This window comes from Hakea prostrata, chromosome 3 (assembly GCF_041222555.1).
Source record: "Hakea prostrata isolate BN-2017 chromosome 3, UWA_Hpros_2, whole genome shotgun sequence".
NCBI classification, from domain to species: Eukaryota; Viridiplantae; Streptophyta; class Magnoliopsida; order Proteales; family Proteaceae; genus Hakea; species Hakea prostrata.
Window position 1 is genome coordinate 26,075,923 of NC_142602.1, and position 16,526 is coordinate 26,092,448.

At 37.7% G+C, this 16,526-nt stretch overlaps 2 protein-coding genes across 3 annotated transcripts in view; one reads left to right on the forward strand and one right to left on the reverse strand.

The window, feature by feature from the left end:
• Window positions 1–254: 254 nt before the first annotated feature.
• Window positions 255–10,088, reverse strand: LOC149021898 (uncharacterized). 2 transcript variants are annotated; one of them, XM_089150073.1, is made up of 6 exons: window positions 9,324–10,088; window positions 3,895–3,971; window positions 3,772–3,821; window positions 3,037–3,121; window positions 1,676–1,774; window positions 255–1,364 (listed from the first exon to the last, which is right to left on the reverse strand). In XM_089150073.1, exons 2-6 carry the CDS (start codon window positions 3,946–3,948, stop codon window positions 1,113–1,115), a joined length of 540 nt encoding a protein of 179 aa, XP_089006199.1. In that variant the 5' UTR covers window positions 3,949–3,971; window positions 9,324–10,088; the 3' UTR covers window positions 255–1,112. The 2 variants fall into 2 exon arrangements, with proteins under 2 accessions (XP_089006199.1, XP_089006198.1); XM_089150072.1 differs by having other exon boundaries at window positions 3,772–4,297.
• Window positions 10,089–11,833: 1,745 nt separating this feature from the next.
• The window catches only part of LOC149021899 (homeobox-leucine zipper protein REVOLUTA-like), an 11,020-nt gene continuing 6,327 nt past the window's right edge, over window positions 11,834–16,526 (forward strand). Inside the window, exons 1-2 of the mRNA XM_089147507.1 lie at window positions 11,834–11,955; window positions 14,008–14,086. Of these exons, the coding sequence (XP_089003633.1) occupies window positions 11,834–11,955; window positions 14,008–14,086 (201 nt within the window). The remainder of the gene's footprint in view (window positions 11,956–14,007; window positions 14,087–16,526) is intronic.

Here is a 16,526-nt window from a genome sequence, read left to right on the forward strand (position 1 = left end):
TTAGATGCTCATACCCATTAGATAATCTAAAGGAAAACTTTAAACCTGTCACACACAAATCTAGATCAACTCCCCGTTTCCATCGGAAAAAAACAATATACTTTCTTGACACTTTTGAACTTTACAATGAGAGTAGGACCCACTGAAATTTTTAGCTTTGATTTTTTTCATAATATTTTTAAAAAGACTCCACAACTATTAATTTGGTAGAAAAGTATTAAAAGAGCATATCCTTCTCCCTTAATGTGGGGGTGGTGGAGGTAGGGGGTGTTGGTTTAACATAGATGCACTTACCTAACTTGCACGCAACCAATTACTTTTAAATTTCAATACTTAATAGCACAAGGTTCTGGCATAAACAATTATAACAAATTTATGTGTTGTAGAGCTCTTGGTGTGCCATCTCTTGTGATGGCACCACCAGATATATATGGATCTATGCCCATATCAAAAATAAAAATCATGCCAAAACTGCCCAAGAAAACCATTGCCTTTGAACATTTTGAAATTGTTGCTTAAATATTATTGAGAAATCTAAAGCCTGGAGATTTTGCCTCTTTAGGGTCACACCAATCAAAAAATCAAAAAATCTTACTCAACAGTAAGAGCTATCAAGATGAGACTTCGTAAATGATCAATCAAGTCTACCCATGTGTCATGCTAAATGATTTGTAGTTCCATCTTAATTTATCATTTACTTCAGTTTTTTATGATTTCCATTCCCAACAATCTGCCAGGCAAAACGATTAAGATATTTTGAGTCATGGCTAGCAATATGAGATTCAAAGGCCATGGTAAACGAAGTCAATGAGTGCACTTGTTATTGTGTCTGTGTTGCAACAATGCAATCTGATCCAGGTACCAAGACTAGCCATTTCTGATAACATGAAAATTCATCATTTGGAATGCAGAAATTTAGAAAGGCTCAAGGATTAAATATAATACAAGTACAAACCAGTTCACCTGATACTTGGCTAATCCTTGCTTAAAAATTGGTATGGATCAGCAAATGTTGTCTGAAAGTTCTCAAGATTGGCTTCATATGATTGATTACTTGAATGCCTGGCCTCTGGATCCCTATCTAGTCAAGTGACCATATTCCCCCAGTCATGTCAGCAGCCCAAAGTTGCTTCCTTAGCCTTGTCAATTTTTGACATCATTAATCTGTACATGGGGGCTTCTCGATCAATGACATGCTGTTCCCAATCTGACGGAACGCCAAATGGGTTCTCCTTCAGCCACCCATCTGGACCAATATTAGGATCATCTTCATCATTTAGAACTGCAAGTTTACCCTTGCCATACATCATAAATTGCTGTTTCATCCTTAAAGCCACTGCTTCTATGTCAGATTGCAGAAAGACCTGCATATTCATGCACTAGAAGTTTATAAAATCTTCCAAGGAGTTTTATCTCTTTAGGGTGTTCTTCAGTAGTGTTGTCCATCATAAATTCCAAACTCACAAAAATCAATTTCTGTTATCCCTAGCATCTAAAATCATCAGATGTAAAATATTACTCACAAAGCAAAAACAAGGGTGGTGAGTAGTGTCTAACCTGTAAGGTTAACAAAAGTGAATACATCCAAGATATACATCACTGAGTACTGATATAGAGAAAGTTCTAACTTCTAACAACCAATGCCCCAAAGAGTTCTAACCAAATCAGAAAGTACCTTTCCACCTGCAGTAAGAAGATCAGATATCGCCTCTATAAGTGACCTCTGCAACATTCTCCATCTATGTTCTTGCTTGTTGAAATCAGGGTTCGGACACTAAAACAGAATCAATCATTGTTTCAGTTAAGACATTAACCTTTAAAGTTACTGCAAGAAGGGGAAAAAAAGAAGAGAGAATAACTTTCTCCTTGCACAAGTAAGGCACAGTAATGAACCATTAAGTCTCACAACCACATAGATAACACAGTGTGTTGTCAGTGTAAATGGGGTTGCCCAATGAAAAGATCAGAAAAAACTTGCATTGCAGTATAACCAAACACCATCAGCATTTGTCACATTTAGAGAATGTTTAGGTTTGACTTTCTTTGAATGAGTTGGAAATTGGAATCATTAGATTTCTCATCAATCTTAGAAAAACCTATATACTACGAATTGAAGTTTGACTGCTCGGAGGAAAAGTATTATTATTTCCCACAGGAAAGATAAAGGCATAAATAATATAAGTAAACTTGGTCTTATTTTATTCATCTGGAAAAAAAAAATTTGGTCTCATCCTGTTGAGAATTAGACAAGTACAAAAACCACTTTTTCATTACAATCAATGTTCTCAAGAAGATACAGAAGGCTGTTAAGAAGATCAATGTGTTGAACCAACCTTGTTCGCAAAATTGTACAATCATTGAAATTAGTTTGCTAAACTGAGTCACACGAGGCACATATGCCATTCACCTGAATACTATTTCTGAATTCTACAATATTTTTCTTAGTAGTTGTTGGAAATAAACAACGGTCAAGGTAAGAGAGAAGAGAAGAGGAGAGTGGATGATGAGGGGGAAAAGGAGAAAGAGAAGAAAAGAGAAGAAGAGAAAGAGATACATGCAAGCATATGGGAGAGAACTGATGTCCTTCCCCTGTACTGATTTACCAACTTAAGATATTACATACAACCATAGTTGTCAAGGCAATGCCTAAGTATCCAGGCACTGTGGTGGTACTAGGCATCGCCTAGTCACCTAGGCAATGCCAAGGCGCCTTGTTTGGTGTCACCTTGATTTCATTCTCCACATTGGATGCCTTGGCGCCATGGCAACTATAAATACAACTCCCTAGGAAGGTAAGAGGTAAAGAATATAAAAGCAAATACAAAACAACATAATGACTAAAATTTACTGACTTTCACTAATAACCAGAAAGCCAAGTAAATGTAACAATTCTGTTTTTTAAAAATACAAGTGGAGAATCCAGCATATAAGCAAAAGAACATGACATTATCAGTGGAAAAGGATGCAGGAAAAATATAACATTGGATGCTGTTATACTTGTATTGAAACAATTACCAAGGTTTGATGCTATTATACCTGTATTGAAACAAGAACCAACTTTCCTGGGTATCTGGAAACAATGGACCGAAATGTTGATGTTGCATTTGTTGCAATGAAGTATCTAAGACGTTCAAAGGCAAGTCAAATACCATTGACTGTAATATCACCTCCTCATTTTAGAATTGATAATACATTAAAAAGAATACAACAGACAGACAAGAGAACAAATAAAAAAAGATAGCTTGCAAGGAATGAAGAGTTCGAACATTAGAAAAGCACCAAAACCTAAGGAACATGCTGAGAAACCCATCAGTCATTTTCTATACTACACCAAGAATATGTCACACTGAAGAACTTGATGATAAGTAGACTAGCCCAATATATTGAGAAATTGATGAACTAAAAAAGTATTCATCCTTCCTGGAGTATCCATGTAACCAGTGCGGTTTACGTCCTATAAGAAAAAGTTTCCTTCTTGTCGTCCAAGAAAGTTTACTAAAGATCAAGGTGTAATCTCATTAAAAAATTAAGCAATATACAAAAAATTGTAAAAAGAAGCAAAAGCAGAAAGAAGACATGCCACGGTTTGATGTTTTATCCATTAAAACTTGTTTTCAACTATTTAGCAATGATGCAACCTCACGTTAGGTTTTGCAAAAAGTCCCCCATATGGCAGTACATCAGAATATTTCTCCTTCATTATTAATTACTGCTGGCTGCTATAAAGTAATTTATAAACTTAAATGATTATTTAATAGTAATAACACATACCCGTTTGTTAAACCAGATTGACGAACAGAGCTGAGACAACGTCTTACAAGCTGCATGGTTTTGCACATCGTTAGAAATAAATGTTCTCTAACACAAGTAAGAAGGAACATATACGTATCATACCTTATCATTAATTTCTAAGCCAAGAAAATTTACGTCTTTCCGTCTGGTAGCCATTCCAAAGAGAAACAAACCATTCCCTGCATATTTTTCCCTCAGCTTGAAGGCTGTCAGCAATCAATAAAATTTTGCAATTTCCACCCAAAATTGGAATTAAGAATAGAACAAAAGCAGAAAAATTTAAGGATATATACCCACCACCAGATCATGTGAAGATTTTTTAGAAGGGCCAATTTTGTTAATTTATGGGGATTAGGAGATAATTTAGTTTATCTTTTTGGTGGCTCTTAACGAGTTCAATTAATGCTTCAACGTCCAACCACCCCGCCAATTGTAGTCCCAAGTTCCACATCGTCCACTACCTCATCTTGGCTTGCTTCAAATTCTTCAATGTAATCGACAATACCTGAAACTTCAAGGACTAGCTGAAAAAGATGTAGTAAAATTAAAAGGAACTTAAAACTCCAACAATACCCAAAAAATAAAATTAGCAACTGAGGAAAGAAATTAAAAGGTTAGGTTTTCTAGGCAAATCAGCTTCTAGAACTTAACCAAATCTGTATAGAATGTTGAGGGGGACAATAAAAAAAAGCACTGCTGAATGTTTGAAAAATCAATTCCAGTGGCTGATTGAGAGATGATCTTAGACACCAAATTAGTAGCTAAGTGACTGCAGATCCAATTAGACAGTCAAATGACTCCAGATTAGGATTCAGTAGTGCCCTGTTAGGTGGTAAGTTGGTGCAGCAATTTTCATAAATTCTGATGGCCAGAACCCAAGTTGTAAGTGGACTGAAGTTAGAAAATGTGTCTTAAAGACTTTCAACAGACAGACGATGGAGATGGAACGGAAGGAAGGGAAGTAGCTCTTGATCATGCAGCAGTCAAAAAGCTTCTGGGCAGCAGCATTCCAAGTCAAATGGAGAAGTAGCAGCAACAATCAAGACAGCAGATCAAGGGTTGGGAGGATAGCTCCAGCCTTTGTCTTTGAACTTGCTCTTCAGCAGCAGTTGCAAAATCAAGTTCCAGCACAAGTAAAATTCAAACAAGAGAAGAAAAAGAGAATTAAGGAAATAGAAAGTGTGGGGGTAAAGGTGTTTCAGCTCTCTCAGAAAGATTCCTAAAACCCTAGGTGTTTAGTCCTCACAGCAAGCCCCTAACCTTCCTGCCACTCAAACACAGACAAGAGAAAATAGCCTATTACATAGGCAGAGGAAAGCTTCTTCATTAACTTCATAAAATCCTTGTGGAAGACTCTTACAGCCTACAACAAATATATATAGAGCTTTAGTTTCTCTCCAAGTTAGATGAAAATAGAAACTACTAATTCCAAGAATAGAACTGACTTTACTGCGAAATACAATTGATTCTCTGAACACTAAAATAGAAACCAAGTTGCATGATTTCTAAGATAGAAGCCTAGCTTAAGTTAAGAAAAGAAGCTAAAAGAATCTCTTAATCCCCTCAGATATACAAACTTGCCCTCGTAAAAAATCTTCACATGATCTGGTATTTGGAGCCCCATGATCGTCCAGAATAATTCACTCAAAGGCAAACAAGCGGCAATGACGCTGGTAATGTGAATGGTGTTTTGCTTCCTTTTCTTCGTGTTTTTGTCCTATATTACTCACAGATATGAAATATTACATTATCCTGACCCCACTTAGGCCACATCAACAAAGATCCAGCTAGCCAAGTTAGCTAAATGGATTAAATGCTTTTCTCCAATTTATCATTTAAAATTACTAGCACTACAATGCATGTAAAGGTCTATTCATGCCATACTCCATTTGGTAGAAATACTATTTTTGTCACACAAAAATACAGATTGTTCGGTCTTATTTTAAAAATATAATGTGTATTATTTTATGTACAGATGAACAAACGATCACATTGCATTATATGCACAGTTATCAAGGCATCACTAAGGAAAGACATTTTATGGGCAACAAGGTGATAGTGCAATTTTTGTACATGCAAAAAAATCAATGTTCTATTCTCTAGGCGACACCTTGTACAACATATTGACGCCTTATGGGCTGAGCAGTCTCTTTTTTGACATTTTCTACCTAAATTTTTTTTCTTCTTTTTTTGCGGGGGGAGGGGGGTTGTAAATGATCATGGTTGTATACTTTGTCACCAAGTAAAGAGAAGCATGGGATCACTTTAAGATTAAACTGTATAAAAAATAATAATAAAATAAAAAAATAAAAAAAACCTAAGCATAACAGTAACCAAATTGATTGGGACTTATTAGGAGTCAAGTTACCGGGGAAAGAAAAAAAGGAGAGAAAGAAATTCCTCCATACACACCATATCATACTAGTTTGACACATTGTTGTCAAGGCGTCGCCTCGGCATCTGGGCTCCTTTGGAGAGCCTCAAATTGGCGTCGCCTTATTTTTAGGCAATAAGGCGTCCGCTTTTTTTTTCTTCTTTTTTAAATCACGAGAAAGATGCCTAATTGAAAACATATATTGAAATACTTAATTAGATTTCGATTGTAAAGTATCTATTGTTTGAACCTATATGCATATATATAATGACGCTACATGTGATCAAATGTTAAAATAAAAATAAAAACAAACAAAATCGAAAGAGAAAAAGTTCTTGACTCAAGTCTCACACTCTCACTCTCACTCTAATCCCTAATCTCTTTCTCTCTTCCTCTCTTCTTCTCTTCCATTCCCGCGACGATACTCCAGCAAGCAGTGGCCAGCGACAAACAACTTCTTCTCTTCATTTCTTCTCGCGACTTTTTATTTAAGACCTATTATGTGTGGTTTGTAGTATGTTAGATGACTTGAGGTAGTCTGATATTAAATATTTTTATTATATAAGATATGATAGATTTAGAGTGAATGAGATGTACACTAAAAATTTCACTTAAAACGCCTCAAAAGCGCCTCGGAGGGAGCTTCATCGACTCATCGCCTAAATTAGCCTAAACTGCCTTGCATCGCCTCGTCGCCGTGACAACTATGGTGTGACATCATAGAGGTAAGTACAAGTACTACTCCTATTTTCATGTTTATAAAATCATAACCATATGTTTATGCTATGTTGCTACTGTATTATGATGGGATGAACTTATGTTTATCTTTTCAATTTTTATTTTTATGATGATCTTGCATTATTATGACTCTTGAATATTTGCTTAGCTTATGAGTAGAATTATTAAGTTTCAATATGCTATTTACGCCACATAAAATGATTTTATTAAAAAAAATGTATAGTAAAATGCTTTGCAGCCACACAATCTCCATGGTGCTTTGGAAGGCCTCTAAATGCCTTGGTTGCCCTGCCACCTTGATATGTTTGATTATATGTCCATTTTAGATAGTTACATGCTATTGGTCTGTTACATGGCTGGTGTTCAGGAGGAGGGCAGCTGGTCTGGGAGAGTTCCCTAGAAAGTTTAAGAGACCTCATTAAGGACACAAATTTTTTTTTTCTTTCTATGAGTAAGGAGGGAATGCCTTCTTTCGAAGAGCTCCCCCCCCCCCCCCCCCCCCCCCCCAAACAAATCCCCTGCCTGAAAAAGTTAAAGGGGCTCCTATGGGGGTTCTGCATATCCATTTATCAAGAAGAATTATCACTGTAGTTTTCAAGAAATGCAATATAACAATGCAATATTGAAACCTAAGATGATCTGTTGCCTTATCTTTCAGAGGCAGCAACGCCCAGTAGCTGAAGCACCACTAGAATGTGGAATAACAGATATGGAGCTTCCATTAAGTGCCTAGGTGTCACCTTTGTCAGCATGACAACAATGATTTTAACATTTGGGAAAAACCAATTACAGCTAGGTTACACAAAATGCATAATTTTGATAAAACAGTATATAAAATAATTTATGTTCAATTAGTTTTTAGAACTTTAATCAAATTGGACAAACATTTAAATATAGATATAACATTTACATATAATTTCTAGATATTATTTTGAATAAATACCCTCTTTCCCAAAAATTAATCCACCTATCTAAGTCTTGTTAAAATGCATGAATATTTATCAGAATCTTGCAGTTGCCTCATTTAGATAAAAAGGCCATCTGAGTGCCTGATTGAGATTGAAGCATGAAGTAGAAAAGTACCACAACAGAATTAGCCATCAACCGGTATATTTGGACCCAAATTTTGATAATACATAGCCCAAATATCCAGCCATCAATCAGAAGTTTTTATGGAACATATAATCAGACTTGTGGGCTCCATTAGTTACTTGCATAGATATCTTTTCTACTGGATATTGACTCGTTGCATGGGAATGACTTTTTAAAAGATGATTTTGCTTTCTCTTAGTTTCTATTTCTGTTTTAAAAGATATAAGGTGGAGTTTCTATTTTTTCAGTCACTATTTGGGTGTAACTAGGAATTGAATAGCACTTCTGGCTATATAATTTTCACCCATTTGTTATTTCCAATTCTGTATCTTCGTAAGGATGTTATATCCCACATAAGTAAGGTTTTATTTGATTAACAACTACAGCACAATCAAACAAACTACTTCGAATAGCTATTCGCTGTTGTAACTAGTCTGAGGGATGCAGAAATCCTTGTGGCTGACTATGTGGGATCCAAAACCAGGGTTTGGTTTGCAGGCACAACTATATCTTTCTTTCCTTTGTTCCATCTTCTTCATCTCCATCAATTTCCTTGTTTCTGCAACTATCAATTGTTTGTGAGGCATTTGAGTGATTATAGTTACTGCTGGAGTTGTTGAAGGTCACTCCATTAAGCTTCAATATAGACAAGACTTGAAAACTAGCTTTCCGTCATTGTGGCTCTCTGGTGCTGGAGTATTTCTGCACAGAACTTCATGGTCCTGAAACTCCAGAACCAAACTTTCACCTCCAGCACACCTTTTGACAAAGTAATACCCTTGTATGGCCCACAGTATAAACCTATTGCAAAGCCTGGATTGGCTATTGTCAGTGAGCTTCTATTTTTGGGTTAATTTTCCATTTTGGGAACCAGCAAATATATCTTGATCTAGCCATCAACTGCGGCTGCCTGGCTGGTGCATTCCAGGGGTGGCGGCGGTGGGTAGATGGGGTGAGACTGCAAGAGAGGGCCAGGGTGGAAGAAATGGACTAGGACGGGGTGGGATGGGAGGGTGAAAATGGAGTTGCAGGGAAAGGGTGTGGTGGGATTGCAGGACAGGGTGATTGGGGAGAGTGAGGTTGCAAGAAGAAGAAGAGGGGCCGGGGCTTTCGCTTTTTAGAAACAAAAAGGAAACAACTATTTTAACCTTTGGTTATGTGACATGTATGCATATGCTCATTAAATTTACCCACAAAAATGACCAAAGACTGTTTTTGGCCAAAAATAGATAAATGGGTGGTGACCTTATTATGGTTCTTCAATTATTTTTTTTTATTTAAAAATAGAAATAGGACCAGAAAAATCAACAGGAAGGTAGAATAATACCACTTCCTATATCAACCACCAAAGGTTGAGTTGGATAGGAGAAGATTGAATTCCAGTCAATCTTGAAAGGATATGCCTGCAAAAAGGAACTGCAAGGAGGTTATGAAGCAACAAATGAGACACAGAAAATTTAAACTGTTCGCTACTGCTAGCATTCCATTGCACAAAAGAAATATCTACAAGTAAAAAAGAAAAAAAAGAGAAGAAAGAACTACGAAAGAAAAGATGAGATGAGCATCGTCCAAGTTCCACACAGTTGACTGGACATGCTACAGATGCTTTGAAAATTTTATTGGTAGTGTTCTTGGTCAAAGTGGACATCCTATCGATATTTCTTATAGAACAATAAGGTAAATACCGCCATGACATTGTAGTCAAAGTTATGCAGTTATATACAAGCCCCAGCAATGGCAAGCAATGAATCGTACATTCTTAGATCATAACGTACCTAAGCATTTCTGTTCACCATGAACTTGAGTGGTACCTAGCCAAGTGCTCATATCTAACAGCATCACTGTAATTTTTTAGCTACAAATTCGATGCTCAGAATAGTTGAACTGGGCCAAAACAAGCAATATGTACTTGCTACCCTTTCTATGCAGCCCCTGGGTTTTGAAGAGATCGAGAAGAAATATAAAGGTAAATTTTGAAATCAAGGCCCACAAAGTCTAGAGGTGCTTCTTATAAAATATTTTTGTTATAAGAAGAAAAGAAATTACAATAGATCTATTAAAGTTCCTTTTTTGGGGAGAATAAAAATATACTATAAACATCCCAAAGGGAATGAGATAAAAAAGGGGGGAGGTGATGTCAACAAAGAGACACACTTGGCCAAACCCTAAGTGGGGCCCATTAGATGGCTCCAAGAAGCCCCCCTTGAGCGGGCTGAACCCCCCAGGTAGGGGTATTTAGGGCATTTTCAGCCCTATTTTATTGCTGGAATTATTTCCAGATTTATTTTCTAGAGTTTGTGTTGATTTTTATTTCTTAATTTGAGTTGTGTTTGAATTGGTTAGGTTGTGGATAAGATAAAACTCTTGTATAAAGAGGGTTCCTACCTTTTAGATGGGATCTTATCTTTTAAGAGTTTACTTTTAGGTAGAAGTTGGTGATTATCCTAGGGAATTCTTTTTCAAGTGGAATTCCTCAGATAGAGTCTTGAGTTATTTAATCTTTTATCTTCAGCACATGTGTTTAGTTATTTACATTCCAAATCAAGAGTCAAGATTATGTGGTGGGATACTTCTCTGTTAAGGAATCCCACCTAGTCCTAGAGTCTTTTGAAGACTATGAATAGCCTAGTAGTCTTTGTAATTCTTCAGGTCTTATTATTGAATAAAGTCAATTAAGTTTGAAGATCATGGTTTCCTAGTTGAGAGGGCCATGACTGAGTAAAGTTTTGTTCAAGGATCACCCCATTTGCCATCAACCTGAGCTTTTATTCTTCATTCCAGCAATCTTCAAGCATTCAACAAGCAGCCATTAGTCACTCCAGCAGCAGCCAAGTACAGAATTTCCCCACCCCCATTCCCTGCCTCCTATCACTCCCACAGCCCTCTCCCAGCCTTCCCTAGTTTTGCGCAAGGCCTAGAAGCCCCTTCCCTGCATCGTTGACCCTCTCAGCCCCTTCCTTCCCTGCATCGTTGACCCTCTCAGCCCCTTCCCACCCCCAATAGTACCCTTATTCCTCTCCCTACTTCCTGCGACAGCCCCCTACCCCTTTCCCCCACCTCTCCCCTAACCCCACGACTCCCCTGTCCCCTCTTCTCCCCCTGCGGTAGTTTCAAAACCCCAAACCCCCCCCCCCGGTAGTTCTTTTTCTCCAGTTGCCCCTCTAGCCTTCCTTTTGCTCACCCTAGGGTCACACCTGCTCCAGACCTTGGTTCTACTATTAATTCCCCAATTGAACCTAGTTTCCCTAGTTCTGAAAATTTCTTGCACATCATCTTCTGCCTCTGAATTTTCAGCAAATTTGAAATCTGAACCTACTTCAACTTCTGACCAGCCCCTACATGCCAGACCATTGCAAAAAAGCTCTGAAATTACAGAACAGCAAGTGCAGCTCCTTCTCCCACCCTAGCCTAAACCCTCAAAACCCTAATTTTTCAGAATTTGGTTAGAATTCAGATCTGAGTTAATTAATACAGCAGGGTTTTCAGGGCTATAGAACACCCTAAACATTCTAGAATAACCTTCCTCTTTGCTCGAATTCGTCGGCCGCCCTTAGTTTTAGGGAAATTCCAAAGCTACTCCTAACCCTAAAACGGGGTTTACATCAGGAGGCTATCTAGATTAAGCATGGCTGCAAGTGTTAAGAAGGGCACAATCTAGACCCGAGATCTATTACAAGTTTGTACAAGGCAATGAAAGACAACATTGTTTATTTTGTGCAACAGGGCAATGTTAGATAAAAGGTTAAATAGGATCAATATGTTTGAGTCAACAATCAGGGAGATGGGTAATCCCATTCATGGCTTCTGAGATGTTGACTGAATCAGGAAGCAATGACAATGGCCATACCACAGAAGAGGGCACAGGAAGACATCAAGAACATCCGTATTATGCTTTTGGATATGGGACAGAGGCATGGATTCCCCACGAACACTACAGGTTTTCCTGGTAGAGCTCTAAGGTATGAAGCCTTCCCCAATAGAGAGGTTTGGGTTATACTATCCCTAGAAATGAGGTTTTCCTGTTAGAGCTCTAAGGTATGAAGCCTTCCCCAATAGAGAGGTTTGGGTTATACTATCCCTAGAAATGCTGATGAATAACTACACTTTGTGCATTTGAAGCTAAAAACCCTAGAGCAACATGAGCTAGGGCTGCCGCAGAAATCACTGGGGAGTGCTTCCTTACGTAACTTGATAAACTTCAATGAAGCGGTAACATTAGAAGAAAATCGGCCATCAAGATCATCCAGATTCAGAGCCACAGGAGCTGTTTGGGGAGTGGTTCCTTGATTAGCCAAAGTCAGATAATTCAGAAGCATGTTTTAGCACCAATCATTTGGTGGGTAAATGGTCAGAATCCATATTACAGGCAACCTGATGATGATGAAGTGGTCTACAATCAAGACTAGAATAAAATTCTACTTTTTCTGAAAATCTAGAATGTTCCACCGTATCAAAAGCTTCATTAGAAGGAGAATCCACAAGCACCAGGTGGTTAAAACACTATCAAAATAACCTGGACATTATAGAGAGAAGTATGTGCTTTGGGAAGCATTCTTACAAGAGGGCAGAAAGGACCATTATGAAAGATCACCCCATATCTTGAATACAGCAGATGTTCATATTTCGAAGGCACCATCACTGCTCTCCCAGCACTATTCCTTATTTTGGAAGATATTTTTCTCCTGAACAAGATTTTTGCGCTGGCAACATCAAGGGGTAGACCGAATTCTTTACAACCAAGGTGTGTATATCAATAAGCTTCCCCTCACAGGAAACCATTAGCTTACGGCCTCCAGGTTGTAGCAGTCTGGAGAATGGAGCGGATTTGAATCCAAATAGAAAGAGGATCCCTCTCAAAAGCAAAAGATCATCCTCCGTTGGGTGAAATAGCAGGTGTAGGAGTAGGTAATTAAACACCAAGAGTGCTTGGGCCATTACTTCATTTTGATTTTCTGTAGTAAGAAAATCCACTTGAAACTATTCTCACTCAAAACAACTGATATTTGACACAAGGAACTTTGAAATTACTATATAGAACTAATATTGGGGCATCATGGGAAAAAAAAATCAATAATAATTGGTATAGCTTGCATGAGGGCATGGAGATGAATGAGTGGAAAGACTAGGGAATGAAAAAAATTTGATGGATTTAATCAAAGGAATTCAAGAAAATCACCACCAGGTGTAGCCTTTTAGATGATAAGATGAGGAAAGTTAATAGAGATGGGCTAACCTATGCAATAAATGACCACATAATGCACCAGTGAGGAGTGATGTGGCGAAGGATAAGTAGGATTAAATTGAAAGCACACGCAAACTGGTATCAGTTGCATGAGGACATTGAGATGAATGAGTGGAAAGACTATGAAGAAAAAATTACAACACTAACAATAAAAGGAATTCAAGAATATCACTACCAAGAGTAGCCTTGCAGGTGACAAGATTAGGATTTAGGAAGTTAATAAAGATGGGCTCAAATATGCAATAAATGACCACAACATACACCAGTGAGGAGTGATGCAGCCAAGGATAGTTAGAATCAAATTGAAAGCACATGCATACTGATGAGAAAAAGAAGATATGGCATTATATACTGTAGTCCCTCCATGCACTTAAGACGTGGCTTATGGAGTTCATAACAACAACAATAAGCGTTGTCCCAACTAAATGGGGTCGGCTACATGGATTATTGCCTTCCAATCAATTCTGTTTAAGGTCACACTACATATAACGCCTAAGCTATGCATATCCTTCCTCACCACTTCTCTTAGGGTTATCTTAGGTCTGCCCCTAGCTCTTCTAGTTCTTTCAATCCACAATAAAAGTTTCATAAACAAGGTGAAAGTACATTGACAATTAAATCCAACAGAAACTCTAAAACAATACAAGGATTCAAATAGTCAAGTTAAAGAAAGGTAAGCAATATGAGGATATTACAAGTGGAAAAAATGAGAAGCAGCCTTCCAATGATAGTTCAAATTCTCAACTAAATCTAGCTGATATCTTTGTAGGGAGAGGATAGGATGTACAGTGCAAATTGAAATGGAAGGTCGAATTCTGTCAGTATTGATTTTCACCCAGACCTCTCTGGTTTGTCCCATTTCGACTTTCAATCTATTTTGAGCTTTCTTCTTCGATTTTTCACTGCATCAATGCCAAAATCTTTTGGGAAACACATCTTTGAAGCTTCCTGGCACTTCAGTGTTCTCCAATGTTTTAGGCAAAACCACTTTCTTCAAAAATGTTTTCTTGAAAAACATACAACCAATACCAGTTGGTGATAAATTTATTATGTTGGACACTAGAGGCTGATCTTCAACCACATGGCGTCAAATTCTTTTATTTCAGCCTCAAATTTTTTATTTTCCTATAACAAAAATGCAAAAAATGAGAGGGGGTTATCTGAAGTGGATGCAGACCAATTAAATATTTGTTGGACACCATTGGCCAATTTACAGCCTCATTTCCTTGAACATTATTTCTACAAATAATTAATCACTTATAATTTCTGACATTAAGAAAAATGTTTAAATATCCAACTAAAAAGGGAAAATATGAGGAGATTATTAAGAAAACATGAAAGTAATTTTTAAATTTATTGAAATCCATTAGAGGCATATTATGGTGTTATCCATTAGAGGATTTGTTAAGTTAGGCTAATATTCATTAAGAAATATTTTTATCCAACTTAATTGATGTGCTTTAGTTATTATTGAATTGTCTTAATAATGCAACAGTACATAAGTAAGATTATGGCAAACCATGATAGACAATAGAGGCAGAGGGAGAAAACATCATGCGGATTTTGGAAGAAAAAAAGGACAGAGTATTACTGTTTAAAGTTTTTGTGAGGTGGGGCAACTAGACAACAACAAAAAAAAATCAGCCTCGCCCCTATTGGAGGGGGGCTGGGTTGCGTCTTTCCCCCCTCCCCCCTTTTTTTTGGGGGGCCCTTGGAAACACGCCCCCCACTTTACATATCCTTTCTCCCCACTTCTCCTGGGGGGGGGCCCCCCGTTGGGGCCCCTCTCCCCCCCCCCTCCCAAGGTTATCTTAGGTCTACCCCTAGCTCTTCTAGTTCCTTCAATATGGATTATATCACTTCTCCGTACAGGAGCATTTATAGGTCTCCGTTGAACGTGGCCGTGCCACCTCAAACGACTTTCTCTAAGCTTATCACTTATGGGAGCAACTCCCAGCCCAACTCTAATATGATCGTTTCTTATCTTATCCATCCTAGTTTTGCCACTCATCCATCTTAGCATCCTCATTTCTGCTACAATCGAGTTTATCTATATGATTCTTTTTAACAGCCCAACACTCGCACCGTACATCATAGCTGGTCGAACAACGGTCCTATAAAATTTTCCTTTAAGCTTTAATGGAATACGCCGATCACATAAGACCCCGGACGCACCTCTCCACTTCATCCACCCTATTTTAATTCTTTGGGAAACCTCATCTTCCAAATCACCTCTTTTACTTATGATTGAACCTAGGTACCTAAAACAATCACTCAGAAATCTCTTTATCGTCAAGTATCACCACCTCATCATCCGGCCGATCATGACTAAAGTTACAAACTAAATATTCTATCTTCGATCTACTAAGTTTAAAGCCTTTTGATTCCAAAGCTAATCTCCATGATTCTAATTTGGTATTAATCCCCACTTGGGTCTCATCAATCAACACAATATCATCCGCAAAAAGCATACACCGGGGGACCTCATCTTGAATGTCTTTGGTTAATTCATCCATTACCAGTGCAAATAGATATGGGCTTAAAGTTGACCCTTGATGTAGCCCAACTGTTATCGGGAATTCATTACTTTGTCCCCCACCTTGTTCTAACACTAGTCACCGAACCAGCATACATATCCTTAACTATATCTATATATTTACTTGCAACACTTCTTTTCTCTAGTACTTGCCAAATTAACGCTCTAGGGACTCTATCATAAGCTTTTTTTACATTCTCTATACCTTTCCATAAGTCTCCTAATTAAGTAAATAGCCTCCGTTGTAGATCTTCCTGGCATAAACCCAAATTGGTTCTCCGTGAATCGTAGTTAAGTGTCTCAAACGGGTTTCAATTATTCTCTCCCATAATTTCATCGTATGGCTCATCAATTTAATGCCCCTATAGTTATTACAACTTTGAATATCTCCTTTATTTTTGTAAATTGGAACCACAACACTTCTCCTCCAATCATTTGGCATTTTCCCTGTGCTCATAATCTTATAAAACAACTTAGTCAACCAAACTAGTCCATGGGTTCCTAAGCTCTTCCATACTTCAATTGGGATTTCATCGGGACCTTGTGTCTTGCCGAGTTTCATCCTCCTTAAAGCTTCTTTTACTTCGGACATCGAAATTCTACGTATATAAGTTCGGACCTTGGTGCCTTGGTGAAAAGTGTAATCGTCCGAAACATAAGTGCTTGAAGAATGCTCATTTAGTAAACTAGAGAAATAGGTTTCCCATCTTTTCTTAATATCCTCCTCACAAACTAATACTTTACCATCTCCA